The sequence below is a fragment of the Trematomus bernacchii genome, unplaced genomic scaffold, assembly GCF_902827165.1.
Source record: "Trematomus bernacchii unplaced genomic scaffold, fTreBer1.1, whole genome shotgun sequence".
Classification (NCBI taxonomy): domain Eukaryota; kingdom Metazoa; phylum Chordata; class Actinopteri; order Perciformes; family Nototheniidae; genus Trematomus; species Trematomus bernacchii.
In genome coordinates, this window is record NW_022987649.1 from 268,531 (window position 1) to 290,822 (window position 22,292).

Sequence of the window (22,292 nt, forward strand, 5' to 3'; positions counted from 1 at the left end):
CATTATTGTATTTGATCATTTATTGCTCACTTCACTTGACCTGCAAGTTGTTGAGGAGCCAGGAGATGGAGACAAAAGTGAGAATTCATGAGACCAGCCTTCGTAGAAGTATTTGACCAAACTGACACCCCCCTTTTTTGGAAATACTGTATCTTGATGCAGCTAATCAGACTGGTTTGACACACAGTTTAAACTAAAGAACCAACTCATGTGTATTACTTCCACGTTTACCATCGAGATAAAAATAACGGATATTACCTCTAGGTAAACAAAAATAACCATAAAGCACTTTTTAAATTCTCATTTCAGCAACAAGGCAAAATTGGAGTGACTTTCAACATTGGCACAGTGGATATCAGTGTGCAGGAGAGCAGTACCCCAGTGAATGATGGGAAGTATCACGTTATTCGCTTCACCAGGAACGGTGGGAATGCTACACTGCAGGTGGATAATTGGTCAATCAACGAACACTTCCCAACAGGTAAAACACTACATTATCAATCTCATCTTTATGTTAAATAACACATGTTGGCAATCATATATGTTAGCAATTAAAATGATCAATTAAAATGAAACCAACTGCTAAAGTAAAACAATTAATTTCAACAAGATATAATAAGGCAATAGGATAACATCATTATAAAACAGGTGAGAGCATCTGCTTCTAACCGAAGGGCATTATTAGTATGAAATGGTCTGTTTAACTCTTGAAATGGTTTCACCTTGAGTGCTTAAACAGTCCTGAAAAGAAGTATACACACTTTGAGTTAGCACATGGTGGCATATACAGTGTCTGTCAGTGCTATATTGAGAGCAGGGGTAGGAAGTAACTAAGTAGATTTACTCTAATACTGTACAATTTTGAGATACTGGTACTTTACTTGAATATTTCCATTTAATACTACTTTGTACTTTTACTCCACAACATTGATTTTAAAACTAGCTGCACCTTTACCTTTGATACACATTAATAAATCAATAATTATAATCAACACATATCATATATATTATTCTGAAATGTTCATAATATGTACTTTTACTTTTGGTACTTTAAGTTTATTTTGATGCTTATACTTTTGAACTTGTGCTTGACTGATTGAGAGAGTAACACGGCAACAAAAAGCTGTCACACACACACACACACACACACACACACACACACACACACACACACACACCACACACACACACACACCACACACACACACACACACACACACACACACACACACACACACACACACACTTTGCATTGTATTAACGTATGAGAGAGGTTCCAGGTTGAATTGAGGCGAATATTTGTAATGTTCAAATGATAATAAACAAACATATAAAGCATATTTGTCCACTCATATGTTGATAAGAGTATTAAAAACTTGAAAAATATCCCTCTAAGGTACATTTAGAACAGATACAAAATGTGAGATTAATTTGCGATTAATCGCGATTAACTATGGACAATCATGCGATTAATCGCGATTAAATATTTTAATCGACTGACAGCCCTAATTAAAATATATATATATTATATTGTATGTTACTCATAAAACAGTAAACCATAGGAACATTTTCCAGAATAGTAGTTAACTTCATATTTAGGAATCTTATAATAACATTTACTCTCTCTATAAACGTGACCAAACTCTTACATCTTACTTCTATCTGTCTCTCTCTCTCTTTCCTCACTGTGCTGTGCAGCTGCTCCGGTCCACAAGCTTCTCTCATCAATCACACAACTTGACCTCTTGTATTATCCAAACAGTGTGAGAGGGCTTAAGCAAACATCGTACAGCACCTCTGTCATACTTAAACATTAACAGATTCCTTCTGACTGACAAACTTTCAAAAACCCTTCTGCTTATTACTTACTACTTTGTGTTTTCTTCATAAACTTACAAATACAATTGTGGTGAATAGTTTGCGTTTTCAGTTCCCTATCTACTTTAAACAACCATCAAATGAGAGTCACTATTGTATGATAAATACAACTCCTAAATAACATTACAATATATATTTCTTACAGTGAGTTTGTTATTTAATGTTTAACAAATTCTCCTCTTTCTATGTCTATTCTAGGTGGAAAAATACACTATTATATTTAATTTGAATAGACATTAACCTTTCTATATGTACTCCATATACTCAGTAAACCTCTTTTTTCTTTCCCTTAACATTTACTGTATTTAATATAAGTTGCCCCTTATCAACCCTGGAGCCCTTTAAAATATAATTAAGTACATTTCTTAGTCAATGACAAATACCATGAAATTCACAATGCAACAATGGTAACAATCAGTTCTCAAAACTTTTCATAAAATCCACAATGTGAAAAACATTGACGTAAGTGTATCCAACCAAAGACTATGTTAACAACAACAAATTATTGTTTCTTATTTATTTCAATATATCTACTACTTCAAATCACACATTGATTTTCAATTTATTCACTCGGACTTCACTCATCTGATCTTCCAAAAACTCCTTGTTTTAAAGAGAGAAACACAAAACTAAAATAGAAAAACAACCCTCTTTATGGTTTAAAGAAGGAACAAGAAGTGAAAACTGCTTTTCACAGACAAAGACAGACACACCTCAGGCTGGAGCTCTCAGCCCGAGGTGTGTCTGTCTTTGTCTGTGAAAAGCAGTTTTCACAGACAAAGACAGACACACCTCGGGCTGAGAGCTCTCAGCCTTGAATAAACAACGTCTCCACTGACAAAAATCAGGAGAAGGGGGGGGGGGGGGGGACATATTTTCACAGACTCTCACAGAGAAAGAAAAATAAAACTTCAGGCTGCAGCTTCTTTGATAAAAAAAACTATGGTAAACCAAAACATTTAGCGTTTTATACTGAGATTCTATCTCACAAAGGATCCTACAAAAACATGGAAACCAGTCCACTTTGTGTTACTCATAGAGTCATGAGGCAAGTTTTATATTTTCAACTCAGATCGGATTTATTAATACTAAGTAGCAAAGCAAATCAATATTCCCTCAGCCAATAAATCTCTGAACCTTAATACTAGTCATTAGGCAGAAACTCAAGACTACGAGGCAAATAAACATGATTCCTCCAGCATAAACGTTTAACAATAGACAAACCTTTACAATCAACAATGACAACAAACAAACAACATAAAACATTTCAACCACAACTGTGCATGTCTCAAATCCACTCTCTTTTGTTTTTAGAAATCTGAAAAGTAACCAATTCAACTTCAAAAGCCAATTAATTCGCTACAATTCCCAAGTACGTTTTTTGCTTACTGTTAGTTGTTTTTTTAGCGGAAGCTCAAGTCTGGTTCCTCAATTCTTTGAGTTTACCACAGCTTTCTATGTAGCTGCCTGGCCAAGAGTTGAGACTTCTAGGAAAAAAACAAATCACAGCATTTACCATCTGGGTGGGACCTCCAAATGTTAGTGCAATGAATAGCTCACCAACTTTAAAGAATAACACAGATACGGTTGAGATTAATTATTACTTTGTTGCGCAACAACAATAATAATGGAGTACATCACCTTGCTTCTTTTTTTATACATGTAAAACACACACGAACATACACTTTAACATACATGGCAGAGATGTCTCCGTCTGAGTTACATCATCCCAGATTCCATGACCTTATTTAGCAACTACCACACATGCTAATGTATACAACTGTCAGGACTAAATGTATACACATCGTTTAATCTAAACCTAGGGCCCCTTTGTCCTGTGTGACCTTAATGAATAACAAAACATACGTTGATAAGGGATCTGCTATAACACTGTCGCTGCAGTGAGAATTCTCCTTTAGTATCTTGACTTCTGCACAGGCCCCTCGAGACAGTGATATCATGAGTTTTGCATGTTGCATGACACTTTTTAAACAAATACCAAAATAAATACGATAACACAGTGATATTGTAATAATTTACACATTCACATATTAAGTGTTTAATTGCCAGACGTCCTGCATTTCGAAGTTTAAACTGTGTTTCCATTAACGTGGATCATAGCTTTAAACGTCTTCATATTTTCTGATTTTATTTTATAACACGTGTATCGAGCTCTGATTTGTCAGTAGACAGTGCTTTTCTACAAGTTGATCTCTTATCTTCAACATATCCTGCTTCCAGAGAAGGTGTTCACGAAGTTCCTTTAGAGACCTACTTCCCTAACCCCAAATCCTGCTTCGTATTACAAGCCACTGGTAGTTACGGGGTTACATTCCCGGGATTGATTCTAGGGACCTGTGTTGAATGTTATTCACCACCTTTCTCTTCCCTAACAACCTGTCAATGTCCCCAACACAACAATATTCAATGATTAAGGTAAACTGCAAACATCCAGCTCAGGGAAATGGCTGTGTGCATCAACCTGTTTGTTTCCACTGGTGTGACCTCTTTATAGTGACACTTTGGAACTTTTTAAACTGCATATTTGTCACAACGGTGTGCTTTGATGCTTATAGCAATACTTGAAAACCAGTATGTATTCTGACTGTCCCAGCGTGGTACGTTTTAGAGAAATGCTCAGTTTTGAGTGACATTCTCAAAGTCAGAAAAAAAAGAAGACTGAAAGTTTCCTAGTCAGCTCCCCATGTCCTCAAATATCTGCTGCAGCTTTGCTCTCACAGGAAGCGGCAGGCTGGCAGCTGATGGGGTTTCTCCTCGACCCCTATTAGGGGTCTTTGGCTAAACCCAAAGATGCAACTGCTCCTCGCCTGGCACTCAGTGTCCTGGATGCTGCAGAGCATGGGTCTGTTGAAATACAACAAAGCTGGGTTCAACCTTTGCCCTGTTGGCAGAGGTTACAGAGATAGGAAGTAGAGCTTCCCATCACCTGAACAAAGCTCAGTGCCATGAACGGGCTGTTAGTGAAGCTTCTTTCCTCGTCAGGCATATTCTCAAGGCTGGCTGGTGTCCAAGAGCTCCTGTTAGAAATGTCAAGGTGTATTGTTCACGCTAATCAATTGTGGTAGTGCTTTGATAAAGTCCTGGCACATGGCCTTTCACAGCACTGACAATGGCTCGGAGGCATATTTAGTTGAGCCAGTTTTGAGTGGCAGATGCAGATTGTGCCACCATCTTGGAGGTCAGGGTGCACACAGCCTTCAGACCTCTTGATTCATGGAACAGGGCCCTCCTGCAGCTCTGTGAACCTGAGACATGGTGTTCCCCCAGCAGACGCCTGGCTGCACTCTTGACCTGGTTGTTGGGAGCAGGCCAGTTCATCTGCCATACACCTGACGATGCTCAGCCCGATGCCAGGGCTTTCACTCGCCTCAGTACTTGGCGGAGTCAGCGCACCACTTGGCATGGATTAAGCAGGGGGGGCCCTTCAACCTTTTTATCTCTGTAATCGTGTTGTTTCTCCAGCACATTGTTTGCGCTAGGACTGGTGGAATCTACCATATGAGGCTACCTTTCAATGATTTCCTTGCCCATAGCACCCCTGGCATTGCATGTTTGAAGCAGATCACAGAGCTGCCCACCTGGGATGTTCAAGTTGTTCACTGGGCTCTTTGTCTGCCCCCTTTTTAGCTTCCGTCCAGTCTTGGCCCGCGGCTTCTCCATTTGAAAACAGCCTTTAATTTGGCTGTTGCTTCAACCAAGCGAGTGAGTGAGCAGTGAACCCTCTCTGTGGAGGCATTGTGTCTCCGCGGGGTCAGGGACAGAGTGGTCCATGTCCTGACAGAAACCAGCCTTTCAGCAGGAGTTTCTTGCAAGTAGTTTTGTCCCTAGCCATCTTGTGACCAGAAATATTTTTTTATAAATACATAAGGGATATATAGATTTACAGCTTCTAAAGCACATTTAAATGTAAAGATAAGTTAAACATATGAACATATGAAGATATATTTAACTTGAGAGCGTGCACACAAACAATAACTTAGAATCCTTTGCTGAATATCGTGTTGGAGCACAGTAGTCAGGTTCACCAGATCTCTGCTCTGAACAACCCGCTGTGCCAACCCAGTGCTTTGACTGAAATGAATAGGGAGGCTAGAAAACCATGTGTTGTCTGGATAAATTAAATGTTTTGTTTTTCACATGTGTTTGTTATTGTTACAGCATCATGTATGTATGCATTTTTGTCATTTTGTTAGGGACATTCATTATCCTAAACAAGTTTAATACAGATGTAATCTTCAGCTAAAATCATTTAAACATATTGTTAATCTTCTAGGGAAAGTGAACATATCCCTGGTGACATGATGCTGATGATCACTAAATGTATTTCTAAATGTTTTCTTAAACTTTAAAGGGAACAGTGACATTGAACGCTATCAAATGGCCAATAAGAAAATTCCTTTCAAATACGCCAGACCAGTAGAAGAGTGGCTACAAGAGAAAGGTAATTTCAAAACTAATATGCTTCTGCCTATTTTTGCTCACGATACTGATGGGTAGAAACCTCCTCTGGACTATAATGAGAAGAACACATGTTCATTGTCTTTATTTCAGACTTAAATGAACTGTGATCAAGTTCAACAGTGAGATTTAACTTAATATGTTTCTGTGATATTCCATGTTAATGCAGATATTTGTGATCTTATTTATAACACCACCATTAAACTTATGCACTAGAACAAACATACATTTAAATCCTCGCATGCAACTTCAGGAGCATCATGTGTACTAAAGAAAAGTTATAAATACACAACTACCTTAGGAACTAAATAATCAAACCATTTTAATTTGCAAGTGCAATGACCAGCGCAAGTATGTGGCCGTCTTTAAGCATTCCTGCTATTATGGTTCATGTATGTCCAGTAGTTCAATGTGCCAAAGTCTGGGTGAAGTCTAAAACAGCTGAGCCAATCACAGTGTAATATGCCAAAAAGTACTCAACAAATGGAAAGATGCTTGTAGGAAATCATACGGGGTACATGCAAGTCTCTTATTCGAGAAGCGAGGAGCGATCTCTGAAGGGCGATAGTCGAGGAACCACCACACCATCCTGCAGGGAAATCCTCAGCTGGAAGACACGCCCCCTTACTGTGTATCCGTCACTGATTGGACGCTGCCGGACGACACGCTCCGTTACCGTGTATCCGTCACTAATTGGACGCTGCCGGACAACACTTCCCCTTACTGTGTATCCGTCACTGATTGGACGCTGCCAGACAACACTTCCCCTTACTGTGTATCCGTCACTGATTGGATGCTGCCAGACGACACACCCCCTTACTGTGTTTCCATCACTGATTGGACGATGCAGCAGCTCCACTGATCTGATGCATCTCAACCCGACTGCTATTCAATGTCAGAGTGAAGACAGATTTAACTGTAATATTCGTATACAATACAATCTTCCCACCCTGCCCCGGTAGCAACATACCTCCCAGATGGACAACCCATTTTTTACAAAAATGGTTCTGCTTGCGCTGGTCGTTCTGCCCGACAGTAATTATTCATTCTTTCTATTAATAGTGCTGCTTTATAAGTGTTTTTAAAGGTGCTGTTCCCTGTCAAATATTCACACATCTGGATGTCTCCTCTAGGACGGCAGCTAACCATTTTCAACACCCAAGCAACAGTCTCTATCGGTGGTAGTGATCGCAGCCGGCCTTTTCAGGGTCAACTGTCTGGCTTTTATTACAATGGCCTCAAAGTGTTGAACATGGCTTCTGAAGGCAACGCCAACATCAAGATCAATGGGAGTGTGAGGTTGGTAGGGGACGTGCCCAGTGGGCCGGGCTCAGCCAGGAGCACCGCCATGTCTCCAGAGATGTCCACCACCTTCATCGAGACCACGACCATGATGTCCACCACTACTACACGGAAACACAGATCCTCTTCAACTGTTCAGGTAAGGATACACTACTATAATAACTATTACATGTCAGGATTGAAAGACATTCATGGTCAGATTATACACACCAGCCGCCTTAACAGATAAACATGTTGCCATTGTACGTTTCTGCAAACCACAGCATTTGACTTTCTCAAGCTTTCAACCGTGCTCTTAAAGACACATAGAGACCACAGTGTACAGGAAATCCACACTTAAATACCATGTTACCATAAATATAATATGGATCTCTGAGATTTAACTTAAACACCGCGTGCAATATACAATATCATTGACGAGGACTCTACGACACGGATCACAATACAGAATCTTGTCAGAAGTATCTCAGAATAGGGCTAACGTTGGACACTGCTAAATAAAGGTGGAACTCCCTGACTGGAAAGAACCTATCCAAAATTCCTACATAAACGTGACAAAAATTCTACTTACCACATACAATTCAAAGCATCGACATCTCTGCTGGTACACCCTAACAACAACTCTCCTGAGAGGGAGATCCTTGTAAATGGTATATGGTTTTTTTAATACATTTTTCATTTATATAGTATATTCCACTCTTCGGACCAAAAAACGCTTTTGAACAGATTTACGTACACAGTGATATTCCTAATGGTCCCCAGGAAACCCCAGCATGCTATTCAAGAATGAGATTAGACAAAACTGCATAAGCTTACAAAATCACAAATCCATGAGGACTATGATGACTTGGACAACATTTGTATTGATTGAAGATCGGAAATGACCTCAGCATTGTCATGATGCAATGCTGAATCCTGAAGGCCTTACCTGTCGGGATAGATTGAATGAAAATTCATGCTTACCTTCTAACTCCTTTTGTATCATTTCCCTTGTCTGTTTTTTGTGTTTGTTGGCTCTTCGCGGGTATCTCTGCTGTGGCTATGACCTCTTATGACCAATGTTCTGCACATGAAGCATACGGCAGATGACATTGTGTCCTCTGCAGAGTGTTCCAGTGATGACGAGGACCTGGAGGAGTGTGAAACTAGCCATGCAGGTGGGCTAGGTTAGTTTGCATTTGCTTGCTTTTTTGTGCTTTCACTCATCTGCACCAGAGGATTAATGCTTCCTCAAAGCATCACAACCCCATGGTTAAACAAAGTGTAACTTCATATAACAGCCAATTTAGTCACATTAAACATAGCTGCAAATAACATTAACCAATACAAGGAAAGCTGGTTTAAGAAATGCACAGTTCAATTGAAGCTACATTGAAAATAGTTAAACTTGTGAATCAGGCATACAACAAATTCTTTCAGTAGCCCAGAAAGCCATTGATATCATGCGCTACACTTGCACATGGGGTCTTCCAAAGTGGTTAACATGGTCACCAATATAAATACAAATTCTGTCTGCAGAACGGAATAATAAGGGTTAGTACAAGAGTGCAGAATTTGTATGAGGGTGAACCATGTTATCTGCACTGATGCTGTTACATGTACATGGTGTTTGAGTCCACTGCTGCTGCCATTCACTGCTCCACTGACCTTCATTTTAAAACAATACACTTTTAAAAGTCTTATTTTATTTTTTTAGCTTAATGCAGAATGTTGTAAAGACTACGGTGATGTTTTGTCTTCATTTGTGTTTTTCCATACTCGCTTATGTTAGTACATGTGATAGAGAACAGATATCATTGAATTTCTGTGTACACGTTTTTTTCTTTTTTTGGGTCATATTCTTGCTTTTAGGTGTACTTGTTATTCTGTCTTTTTTGTATCTAAAGACTTAACATTCTAAAATATTCAAGCTTTGTGATAACTTAGAGAAGCAAATTAATCATTTGGAAATTTCCATATTTAACAACATAAAATTATAGGACACAGCAAACAGCCATGTTTTCACTTCCATTCTAAATAATCAAACTGTCACACAGCTTTCTGATGTGCATGGCAGTTAGATTCTTTTTCTAAAGGTTTTTTTAGTTTGAACATCCTTTAACCCATTTAAAATAATGCAACATAACCTTTCAAATATACATGTATTCGGATGTCCAGACGAAATGTCAGCTTCAGTATTTGGTTCATGTTGCGGACCAAAACAAACTGCTGCAGTAAATCCACACACTCCTTTCACCTGCAGCTCATATGAAACACTAAGTGTCATTATACAAATGATTACTAAAGTTGCAATGGATTCCAATTGGCAAACATGCTTAGCATTATCAGGAATTTATTATTGCTAGGAATTTCTTTGAAGGCCTTATTGACCATAAAACAAGGCTTTTAGCTAAATAACATTTGCATTTAAAATGATGGTGAGCTATTCTGCAAATAAAAAGATGGGTGAACTGAATGTGGGTGAGTTGTGCCCTATGACATCTCATGAGAAAATACACATTTTACTTTAGATTGTGAAATATTTAGAGTCGAATGCCAGATGCACTGAACAAACTGAGGCTGTTGACTTTAATTAAATGTATTACTTCAGCAGATTTCACATAACTGTATTAGGTTAGTTGAAAGCAATAATATTACGTTTTAAATAAAAATATTAGGTTCAACTTAATATTATTTCTTTCAACTAACATTGTACACTCGTGAAATTTGTGGCATAATACATTTAATTAAATCAATGGCTGCTTCTCAATGTCAAGGAAGGATCCTTCAGAGCCTCTATTTCAAGGATGCTACGTCATCGAATCCCGCCGAAGGACTGTTCCAATGTACAGGATCCTTGGAATTCTACCGAGGACTGAGTCCTTCATTGCAGGACATTTCAAGACTGCTCATGAGTATCCTCAGCGGCCTTAAATACCCACAATGCGCACGGACCAATTTCCACGGATTGGCACGGTGGCATTAATAATGCAGTAATGATGGGCCTGCACAACATAAAGAATAGAGAGCAGTTTCTGTTTACTTGACATTTGTTAATTGTTAATGGTTATTATTTTCAAATCTGCAATTTGCTTGTGTGTGTTTACATTATTAAAAATACAATTTAAATGTGCTTACACATGTTCTCCGATAAGTGTTAGAACGACTACAAACATGCGCAAACTATGTATGCAAAATGTACACGGGAGAAAAGTGTTGCTTGCTTATTGTGCGGGAAGCATGAAATAGAGGGAATAGAAAGGGGTGTCTACCAAGGGTGATTTAAACCATCATGACAACTCACAAACTAACTATGGAGTAATTATGGATGCTTCATTTACTTGATTTACATTAGAGAATAAAACTTGTACGGAAGGCAAGCGGGAAGACTTATTTAACTAGAACATCCTCCTCCTCGGAGCAGACAGACGCCGACGATACTCCCGCTCTATCTCTTCCTCCATCTAAAAAAATTATGGATAAAAGACACAAAAAAAACGTGTCCATCTTTGATCTTAGCAAATCAGTTATGAGTCTTCAAACAAATCACGCTCAATAAGGCGGAGCCTTGCATATGACGCACACCTGCACACTTGCTAGCCTGTTCCATTCTTCGTTCTCCGAATGCTAGGAAGGATTCTTGCCTGGCCTCTGAAGGACCTGACTCGGAAGGACATGTCCTACCAAGGAAGCGTCCTCGACTTTGAGAAACGGCTAATGTTTCAGTTTGTTCAGTGTGTCAGAAGCTTGATTTCTGAGGATTTTTGCTGACCAGCGAAAGGTACTTCGTTTTGAAGATCATTCCCGTGTTGTTCAGGGTATGTGAAAGGTTGTGGTGTAAATGGGGTTAAAGCTGTGCTGTGTAGCCTGAGATTCATGGGGATTTGTTAAGAAAGACAAAGACAGGGCCCCAGTCATCCAATCATGTGTTTACACAGAAATTCACACCACTCTAACCCTAACATCGCGTTGAAAGCTGCATGCTTTTATTTCAAATCTGCTTTGTTGTATGATTTTGGGAGTTTATCCAATTAGATTTGTTTTGCCTTTTCTAACTTTTGTTATCGAGACACTGTTGTATTTTGCCTTCATCATGTGTGGCATGACGTTTTGGTGGGTGATCATTTTTTATTCTTATAGTTGGGTACCATGCGGCTTTGCACCATGCAGCTCTACATGTACCTCCAGTTTGAAGGTTTTCAGAGCAAATATAAAGGCAAAAACAATATTTTCTCACCATCAAATTTGTGTTGTCCTCTCCTAATTCTCAGCTAGTCTTCAGTCTTCCAGTCCCTTTCCTTCGTCTGTCATCTTCCTCCTAACGCTTTACTGCGTTTAAATATTTTTCAGTGAAGATGGGAAACAAATGTTTTTTTTGCCAACAATTCTAGTTATTTATTTATTTTCTTTTATTCATCATTTGTTATCAACCATTGTTTAGCAAACCATTGAAATCATTCTTTTCTGGGTGACGTCTGATCATGTTCTTGCATGTTTTTTGATTGATGCTTAAATCCATGCCCCCATATTCAGACTTAATTGGTTGCTTTGTCTGCATTCGAGTTTAAGTTGGAAATCATTTTTGCGATCGCAGCTCCATTGAATGTCGTCTATCTTAGCCCACACCGTCTCCATCCTGTCAGTGTGGCTGTCTGGTTTGTTGGAGAAGTTCTCGAGTGATTCTGTTGTCTGTTGGTAATCTCTAGTGTTCTCCTTTCCTTTAAATTAATTTCATAAGATGGCAAGATTCCTGAATAGCTAATACTGTGAACAATATGACAACAGTACAGAACCATCACATGACCAATAATGAATAATACAATATTATCTCTCTGCCAAAGTTAATCTCTAAAAGGGATGGTTTGGATGTTTTGAAGTGGGGTTGTAAAGTTGAGAGGATGCCGGCGTCACATGACTTTCTCCCAGGAAGCCACTGTTTGTCTTCTGTGTGAAACCAAAAGTCAACCATGAACTAATTTGGACAATTGAATTGATTTACTTCACATCATTTACAAACCTACACTTTTGATCTTAAAGTATGATACTTTCCAACATATTCAAGTGTTGCCTTAACCCAACCAAGTGGTTTTGTTTGTTGTAGTTTTTGTTTAAATTCACAACATGAACCACTTGTTTAAAGTGACGAGTTGGGAATGTGGAGTTAAAATACAAGCGATGATCCAAGAATACGTAGATATGACTACAAAATGTCCTTAAAAGTGTAATGCTCTTTATACGCTTATGTTGAAGGGCTGAAATGAATCATAAATGAGAATTATTATGTTTTTATATACTTATCACTCAAGGCAACCATTGGTCTCTGTTCATTATTCCTTGATAGACTACTCAGTCATGTGCCATCTTATGGAATTTGCACAAGGCGAATTATTGAATCATATGTCAAAAGATTCTGTGGTGTTAAAGCTGGTATCCATAATAATGCTTAGTGAAATGTTTCCACAATCTGATGCCGATCCCCCCCATCACATGGTTAACTATTGCTCTGATTGGACATTTTTGTGTTTTCCTGAAAGTGCGCATATTAACTATCATTGCTACGAAACAACAATGGTGTCTATTTTGGCAAAAGTATACAAGTATACTTGCTCAACCCACCCCAACCTCGAAATAAATGGAAGAAGTCTCTGTCCTTTGATTTTTCTGACAACCATTTATCAATTCAACTTCACAGCTATGGGGTTATTGCTGAGATCCCAAACATTACATTAGGCAAGGCAAGGCAAATTTATTTATATAGTACCTTTCAACACAAGTTGTTCGAAAAATATCACTCGTCACCGGCTTGAGCTTCAATATCAGGATACATGTATTATTTATTCAGTATTTTCCCAACACAAGGCAATTCAAAGTGCTTTACAAAAATAAAAGACATTAAGAACATTCATAAATAGTGCACAGGAAACACATTATAAAATGGCATTTAAAAACAGTCAGTAAAAAGCAACTATAATAAAATAAACATACAAAATACATGAATAAAAGTTACAGTGCAGTGTGAGATATGATTGACAAAAAGAAAAGTCTTCAGCCTGGATTTAAAAGTAGTAAGAGTTGCAGCGGACCTGCAGGTTTCTGGGAGTTTGTTCCAGATATTTGGAGCATAATAACTGAACTTCTCCATGTTTAGTTCTGACTCTAGGGACAGAAAGCTGACCAGTCCCTGAAGACCTGAGAGTTCTGGATGGTTCATAATTTAGCAGTAGGTCAGAAATGTATTTTGGGCCTAAACCATTCAATGCTTTATAAACCAGCAGCAGTATTTTGAAATCTATTCTTTGACACACAGGAAGCCAGTGTAAAGACTTCAGAACTGGAGTGATGTGATCCACTTTCTTAGTGTTAGTGAGGACTCGAGCAGCAGCGTTCTGAATCAGCTGCAGCTTTCTAATGGATTTTTTAGTGAGACCTGTGAAGACACCATTACAGTAGTCGAGTCTACTGAAGATAAAAGCATGGACAAGTTTTTCTAAATCCTGTTGTGACATTAGGCTTTTAATCCTAGATATGTTCTTTAGGTGATAGTAGGCTGATTTAGTAACTGTTTTAATGTGACGGTTGAAACTCAGGTCAGAGTCCATGACTACACCTATAGATTTCTGGCTTTATCTGTTGTTTTGAACATTGCAGACTGAAGCTCAGCGCTAACTTTTATACGTTCTGCCTTGGCTCCAAAAACCATTACCTCAGTTTTTATCTTTGTTTAATTGGAGAAAGTTCTGACACATCCAGTCATTGATTTGTTCAATGCACTTACTCAGTGTTTGAATTGGGGCATAGTCTCCTGGTGAAATGGTTATGTAAATGTGGCTGTCATCTGCAAAGCTATGGTAACTTATTTTGTTGTTTTTCATTATCTGAGCCAGTGGTAGCATGTAGACGTTAAAGAGAAGAGGCCCCAAGATGGAGCCTTGAGGTACCCCACATGTCATATTTGTCAACTCAGATGTGTATTTATAGAAACAAAGTTGTTTCTGTCCTTTAAGTAGGATTCAAACCAATTTAGAACTGTTTCCGAAAGTCCCACCCAGTTTCCCAGTCGGTCTAGTAATATGTTGTGGTCAACAGTGTCAAACGCAGCACTGAGATCTAATAATAATAACACTGAGATTCTGCCACTGTCTGTGTTTAAGTGGATGTCATTGAAGACCTTTACAAGAGCAGTCTCAGTGCTGTGGTTTGGACGAAAGCCTGACTGGAACACATCCAAACAGTTATTTAAATTCAAGAAATGACTCAGCTGTTGAAAAACAATAATTTTACCTAGAAATGGGAGGTTTGATATGGGCCTGTAATCGTTCATTACTGAAGGATCTAGATTATTCTTTTTTAAGAGCGGCTTAATTACTGCAGTTTTCAGGGCCTGTGGAAAAACACCTGAGTGAAGAGACTTGTTTACTATATGAAGTAGATCTGAGGCAATGCAAAGCATTTTTTTTTTTTAAAAGCCTGTTGGAATAATATCGAGGCTGCAGGAGGAGGATTTCAGAAGTTGAATAATGTCCTCCAGGTGTTTATTATTAATGAGATAGAATTGTGTCATGGTGTTTGAATTGATTTTAGGTGGACACAGGGACAACACATTTGCTGTACCTGATACAGAGGCACTTACTGCTTGTCTGACTTTCAGAATGTTGTCAGTGAAGAAGGAGGCAAATTCATTGCGGTGGATAGAATTTCAGAGGCTACTGACACTGGGGGTTTGTTAGTCTGTCGATGGTATAACAAGGCAAGTACAATAATTAGCATTTAGCTGACGCTTTTATCCAAAGTGACTTACAATAAGTACAATAAATCACATGTATTGCCACCTGTCATGGTTCAACAGTGCCAACATTGGGGTTCATGTTCTGTATAACGTGTTTGTATTTTCATGCATCAAATTGAACAGTTTTAATACTGATGCACATCAGTATTGATTGTCATTAGTTTACTCTGGCAGGTTTTTACACAAACCACCACTCCATCTTCCACCATGCACAATGTTATGAATATCAGCTTTCTGCTTGTCTTTTGACTCTTTATCATACTTGAATCCTCAGTAAATTGCATTAAACATATAGCATGTGGCTATATATTATTAACACATGTTTTATGTTATGATTTTGTCCCTCTACTGCTTAGTTTAACTTGAGCTGTGTCCCAATCGCATACTACACAATAATAGTCGGGGTTTTATTGTTTAGTTTTTTTGGATCGGCGAGGTTGTGTTAACAGTGACAAACTGCTTTGTACATGTCAGTTTGCGAACAGAATTCAGTGAATGTTTAGTGTGCTGCTGCACATTGTAATGCGATGCCGACAGAAACAGAGGAGGCTGCATCTTTACACAGTTCTACTTCACTGACTTCTGTCTGCACACATGTTTATCAAGAGTGTCACTTAACTCACTATCTATAGTAAGGGATTGGGACACAATGTCCATTTCATATTGTTCTAACATTAGTCAGTCTTACCTTCTCCCAGTTTGCTGTGTTGTTTATTTTCTACTTTCCCTAAATGCAACTTACTCTAAGCATGCATCAACATCCAGCAGTACAACTAAAACAAAACCAAAATAATAACTATATCCCATTGTCAGCCAGTACCGTCTCTCTCTGATGTACACCCAGACTGCACGGCCGTCATGTTTAAAGACTAACATTACAGATGGAGTTTCATCAGGAACACATGAGAGAGGAGCCCGCCGGCCGAGCACCTCTCTCACCACCCTCTGTTTTATATTGTGTGCATCTGGTTGTAGTGTGTGCTAAATTTTGGCTTTGTTATTTCATCCTAATATTTTTCATTTGATAGTTTAAACGGGTCATATTTTTTGTATTTATCCAATTAATCACTGGCATTTTGGTTCTGATTATGGTTTCTGGCTTATTAAGTATGTTTAGTTGTTTTTTTTGTCAATCAGATAATATTTGAATAACAGTGTGAAACATATCTTTTGATATATTTATATTTTTTGGGAGGTTTGGAACTACTTCAATGACTAACCTGTGGGTTTTTCTTTTCCAACTGTATTATTTCCTGTTAAATGTTGAGTATAAAACAAAAACATTCAAAACAACAACTGGGACAGAGATTGCTCGTCAATATGCAAAAACCCACACATTAGAAGGTGAAGCAGTTCCGGATCCACTTCTCACTTATCTTCCATTTTGTTATTGTTTTTCATTTTAAATCTATTCTGACAAAACAAATTAATCTTTGCTGAATAATATTTTGCCTGTCAGACAAAAAACAAATGAATTGCATGGCTAAGAAGTTGCAGTTTAGGGTTTGTCAGACTTGTCAGTGTTAGAGTTCTTCTGTTCTTTTCTGTAGATGGGCATGTATATTGCTCATTGTTTGTATATCCCCATCCCTTCCTTACAGCCAAAAGCTCTAATGCCGCCCGACCGCTTCGTACTGCCTTTACATGGACATGGCAACTGACTTACACTGTCACCCTCATCACCCTCATCTCCTATGTAGTATGTTCAGAGCCCCCCCCCCTTCTTCACCTTCTCCCTTGTTTTTAGAGATATTAAAGTATAATGTCATCCATCCATTCTACACTAAAGATCAAATTACAATTTAAGCAAAAACTGTAACATGAATAGATTTGAGTTACTATTGAAGTCTATTACAATGAAAAAAAATGTAAATACACATTTTTTGAAAAGACAAATTATTTACCAGAAAAAAAACAGAATTATGGTGTTTATTTTTTATGTTATGTGTTGTGGATGTATGTGTTGTTGCCTCCTGTACCGTCGTGTTTTAAGATAGAACACAATCTACAATGGATAAACATGATCTTTAACGGTACCAAGCGGCTATCCAACATTCTTACACAACTTTTCCTTTGTAAATTCTTTTTCATGCCTATATCATGCGGGCAATTTGTTGATGTAAGTTGACAATTTACACTTTTTTTCTTCACTCTACCTTTTGAAATGTTTTTTAAAGGTGCAGTTTGTAAAATGTGATGATCCTAAATATGTATACTTGTGCATTTTACAATCAGAGCAACTGAGTAATGCTCATGGTAGGTGCTATATATAGCATTTTTAGCAATTTCACATAACTTCATTATTAAATATATAGAAACTATTGTGTGAATGAGTATTAATCCATGAGTAATACTCTGAATGAACACTAAATGTTACATGTAATACCTACTACAAACATCAGTTTGAAGTAGATAGTATTCAATCTTACAAACTGCATCTTGGATTAAGCTGTGGACATTGAAAACTGAATGAGGTTTATAAGTGTTTAATTGTTAAAGGTTGTAGATTAAAGTGCCTGGAGCTACAGAGTTGTGCTTGTGAATGTGTGTGTTGGTGATAGTTTGTGAGTATGTTTGCTTCATAGATATACAATATGCAGAGATTCATTATGCACATGATTACTTTTCTAGTCAATGTTCACTCCAATTATACTTGCTTGAGATGACATTTCCATGATAATTAATTTTTTTTTTAAATCCCTTAAAAAGACAAGTGCGTCCTGTAACCAGGATATCTACTTCTTCTTTTGTTTGCTAAAATGGGCTGTTGAGCGTTAAAGGATGATACAGAAAAATAGCTATTCATATTTTATAACTGAAGTAGTTCCAACAATCTGCAAAGACTTAAGATGTACATCTGAAGCTTGTAAAGCGGGAACACACAGAGCAGTGTTATTGCAGCGTTGGGATGTGGCCTTCAGAAGCCTTCAGTTGTTCTTGAATTTTAGTGTTGGGAAAGTTACTTAGGTCATCTTGGTTCGAGAGCATTTTAACTCTAAAGCAGTTATGACACCCAATAATCATTCATAGTGAGCAGTGAGTATAACAGTTAAATTCCACAGCAAGGCAGATGTTTTGCCGCCAATGATCATCAAACTATTCCTGAAGTAACCACACATGTTACAGTTATGTAATATACGTGAATTAAATAATGAACTGACAGAAACCAGTTCATCACATAGCAGCTCCGAGTCTGTGACATGAAGCTGTTGAGCATTCAATGAATGAAAGTATTTGTCGATATACATGTATATATATCGACAAATACTTATATATATATATATACATACAAATTATCAAATGGAAAGGTTTGAATGAAATAAACTGATACAAATAATTTGCGGAAATGTCTTTTGTTATTCAGTTTCCCTAAAATGGTTTCTGCCTGGCAACAAGGACTGTTGACTTTATATACAACTGTTTGTCATTTCTCATGACTAATGCCTGCACTGTGCATCCATTTCAAAATCAGTCCTGAACTGTGCTCTTGAGTATAAAGACATCATCATTGGATCCGATGCATTGATGGAGGATTTATCTTACAGTAATTGTCTCTTATTGGGATTTCTCCAAACAGTTCCATCCTCACTTTTCAACATGGCTACTAATAGCCCCAACACTCAGTCAATTCACATTCAGAGCGGCTCTGCATCTGAGAAGTGTTTGTAGAACTGTAACTACAGTTACTACTGTAACTTACCAGAATAAGTAACAGGTGTGAGATGAACGGAGATCCATTGATCAGTGAAACTGCTCTAACTAAATCGATTCTATTATGAAAGCAAATTTTAGTTTGGGTTATACTTTAAAAAAATCTGTATTAATTTGAATACATTTGCTATGACATTTATTTTAACTGTTACCACTGGTTTAAAATAGTGTATTAAATGAGATTGAACCCAGAATAACTAACTATGATGTGCACATTCAAAAAGCAAACTTGATTTTTCTGGCTCATCCTTGCTCACCTCTTAACCCTATTGAAATAAACAAGATATGCTGACTTCATTTTGTCTTGATATAGCAGTCTGCAATTGATATGCTAAGTTTATTTTTAATGGATTTGGGTTGATTTGTTGACTGTTTAGTGCTTAAAGAATATTTCCTGAAACACACATGCTGCCATCTGACTTGCCTACCTGTCTCTGTCCAACTCCAGGAGCTGAGTTAGTCATCCCAGTACTTCAGGATCCATTAGCACCCCCCTCTGTAGCTCCTCGTGCACCCTTCATTCCCTCCCCCTCAACCCACCACCCACTCCTCACCATTATTGAGACCACCAAAGAGTCCCTGTCCGAGGCCACTGAGGCGGGGGTACCTTGCTTGTCGGACCAAGGCAGCGATGATTGTGATGATGATGGCTTGGTGATATCGGGGTATGGCTCTGGGGAAGCGTTCAAGTCTAACCTGCCCCCTACTGATGACGAAGATTTTTACACGACCTTCTCCTTGGTAACATATCAGACATTATCCACGTCAGGCTTTGAAGGTGACTACAAATCTCACGCACCCAAGACTTTTAGACCTAATAAACCTTCAATCTCCAGACGCGGTAGGACTACCACTATCTACTAACTACTAACCGCCGACCAGAGCCGCACCACCGCCACCTCTGCCTCCACCGCAACCCTCCACAATGCTCCGGCCAAACAGCCGTCTGGCAAAATGAATAACCGCGAGCTAAAACCCCAGCCCGACCTAGTGTTGCTTCCATTGCCCACATCCTTTGAGGTAGACAGCACCAAGCTGAGGGGCCCATTAATAACCTCCCCAATGTTCCATAATACCCACAGCACTCCCCACAGAGCCGGGCGTCAGGCGAGTTCCAGGACCCTCGGAAGTGGTCCGTGAATCTAGCAGCACCACCGGGATGGTCATCGGAATAGTGGCGGCCGCTGCCCTGTGCATCCTCATCCTTCTGTATGCCATGTATAAGTACAGGAACAGGGATGAAGGCTCCTACCAGGTGGACGAGAGCAGGAACTACATAACCAACTCAGCTGTGCAGAGCAATGGCGCTGTCATGAAGGACAAACAGCAGAGCTTGAAAGGCAGCAACAAGAAACAGAAAAACAAGGATAAGGAGTATTATGTGTGACTGTGAGACTATCGTTCATGAGAGAGAGAAGAAAGAAAGCACTAAAAGAACATTTCCTTATCAGTTTCCTTGCGAGGAGCTATGACAAATGATGGTATAACATGGAACTTGAATAATCTTATACTGTGCTGAGTAGTTAAACTGATGATATGTACTGTAATATAAAGCACACTTACTATTGTAAGCATAACAACAAGGCTAAATAGCAACTTTAGACGTTCTATCTGGTCAGAGACGTTATCAGTAGAGAAATATTTCACAGCTACATCATTCTCCTAAGTGACTTTTAGAGCTATGTGATCTCTGGCATTAAAGAAAAAACCTTTTTGTAAAATTGACAACTTCAAAAGGCTCATAATCTTATACATTTTCAGCATGTAAGCAACACGTAGTGCTTAACAACAGGGGGTCAGGCACACCATCAGTGTAAACGTAAAAGAGGACTCTTGTTGTATCAAAGGATGACACTTTTCTATGGTTTATACATAATACAAGTGTGGTGTCTATTTTTTTTTTGCTTTGAGCAAAAGGAAAAAAATGACAAAAAGAACTGCAAGAAAAGAAAACTATGTCTGTGTATAAAATGATACTAAGTGAGCAAATGGCCATGGGCAGATCTCATACTCTACTCTGATTCACAACAATTATTCTTAGTGTTTGACAGACTATTCCCCTGGCCGGTTCTTTTGGTAAAAAGCAACAGATTGTAAAATGCATGCCATCCTAAATCGACAGTAAAGTCCAGTCCAGTATAGTGTTCAACTGGGACCATGTTCTTGAATTAATGCCAAACAGTTCTTCATGATAAGATCAGAACTCAACCCCTTCCTACTATTAAACCCCTGAAAAGTGTTAACCAATGAAAAAAATATCTATTTAAAAAAGGTCTATTATCAATGCACAGCCAGTCGTGGTTTTATCTTTTTGCAAAACTGTATGTTGATTCATTGCCTGTCGTTCTCTTTTTCTATGAAGGTGTCAGGTGGAAGACAAATGCAGTACTACAAACTGTTAACAAATGTGTATACAGAAATAAATCTAATGTTGAAAGTGTGACTTCTATCTACTGTCACAGTCAACTGTGTCAAAAAACAAGACATTTGTTTACATATTTTATTACATGCTAGCTGTTGTACTTTGTAGGTAGGAAATTGTACATATACCATGACAGTTGTAATTTTTAGTACCTCTATTGTACAGACTGAAGATATGATTTATCAGCGTATTTCATGACAGAATCTATTAACTGTTCATTTACATGAAGAAAAAACTTTAATCTGAATGTGAAGAATCATATTGATATTTCATAAAGAATAAAGTGTATTGTTAGCCTAGAGATCTAACCAGAGATGTTTCTAAAGTTGCATGAATATTTAACTACTTGCAGTTGTCCAACAAATACAAGGTGCCCTTTCTTCTGTATTATGGCTCTCTTATTATGGGTTACACTAGTGATATTTATTTTTAAAAGCGAATAAAGATAGAGTTATGATAAATCCAGAAAGATAAAGAGGCTATAATGGATGGAGTCTGGAGATGAAGACCTAAAGTATTGGACTGGTCACCATTTTATCATGAGTAAAATATATATTTTGCTGTCCACTTTATTCATGAATGACAAATGACAAATGACAAAACATGTCCATTAAATAATGTGGAGGTGCAGTCTTATTTTTGCCTGAAATTAGCAGTTTTTGTGTTTTAATTACGTTTTTCACCCTTTTTCGATCAGTTTGATAACAAATAAAACATAACGTTTTTTTTTTCTAA

The 22,292-nt window shown here is 38.1% G+C and overlaps 1 protein-coding gene across 3 annotated transcripts in view; it reads left to right on the forward strand.

Annotated features, from left to right (window-relative positions):
• Positions 1-21,614, forward strand: part of nrxn3a (neurexin 3a) — a 200,104-nt gene extending 178,490 nt beyond the window's left edge. The window contains exons 19-24 of one of the 3 annotated variants that reach the window (XR_004556265.1): positions 310-481; positions 6,251-6,340; positions 7,491-7,798; positions 8,735-8,825; positions 17,026-17,543; positions 19,584-20,472. Coding sequence is in view for 1 of the 3 variants with exons in the window: in XM_034134763.1 (XP_033990654.1) it covers positions 310-481; positions 6,251-6,340; positions 7,491-7,798; positions 8,735-8,816; positions 20,218-20,522 (957 nt within the window). In the remaining 2 variants the exon portion in view is untranslated. Of the gene's footprint in view, positions 1-309; positions 482-6,250; positions 6,341-7,490; positions 7,799-8,734; positions 8,826-17,025; positions 17,544-19,583 lie in introns of all 3 variants that reach the window. The other 2 variants (XR_004556266.1, XM_034134763.1) reach the window with 2 other exon arrangements.
• Positions 21,615-22,292: the final 678 nt, after the last annotated feature.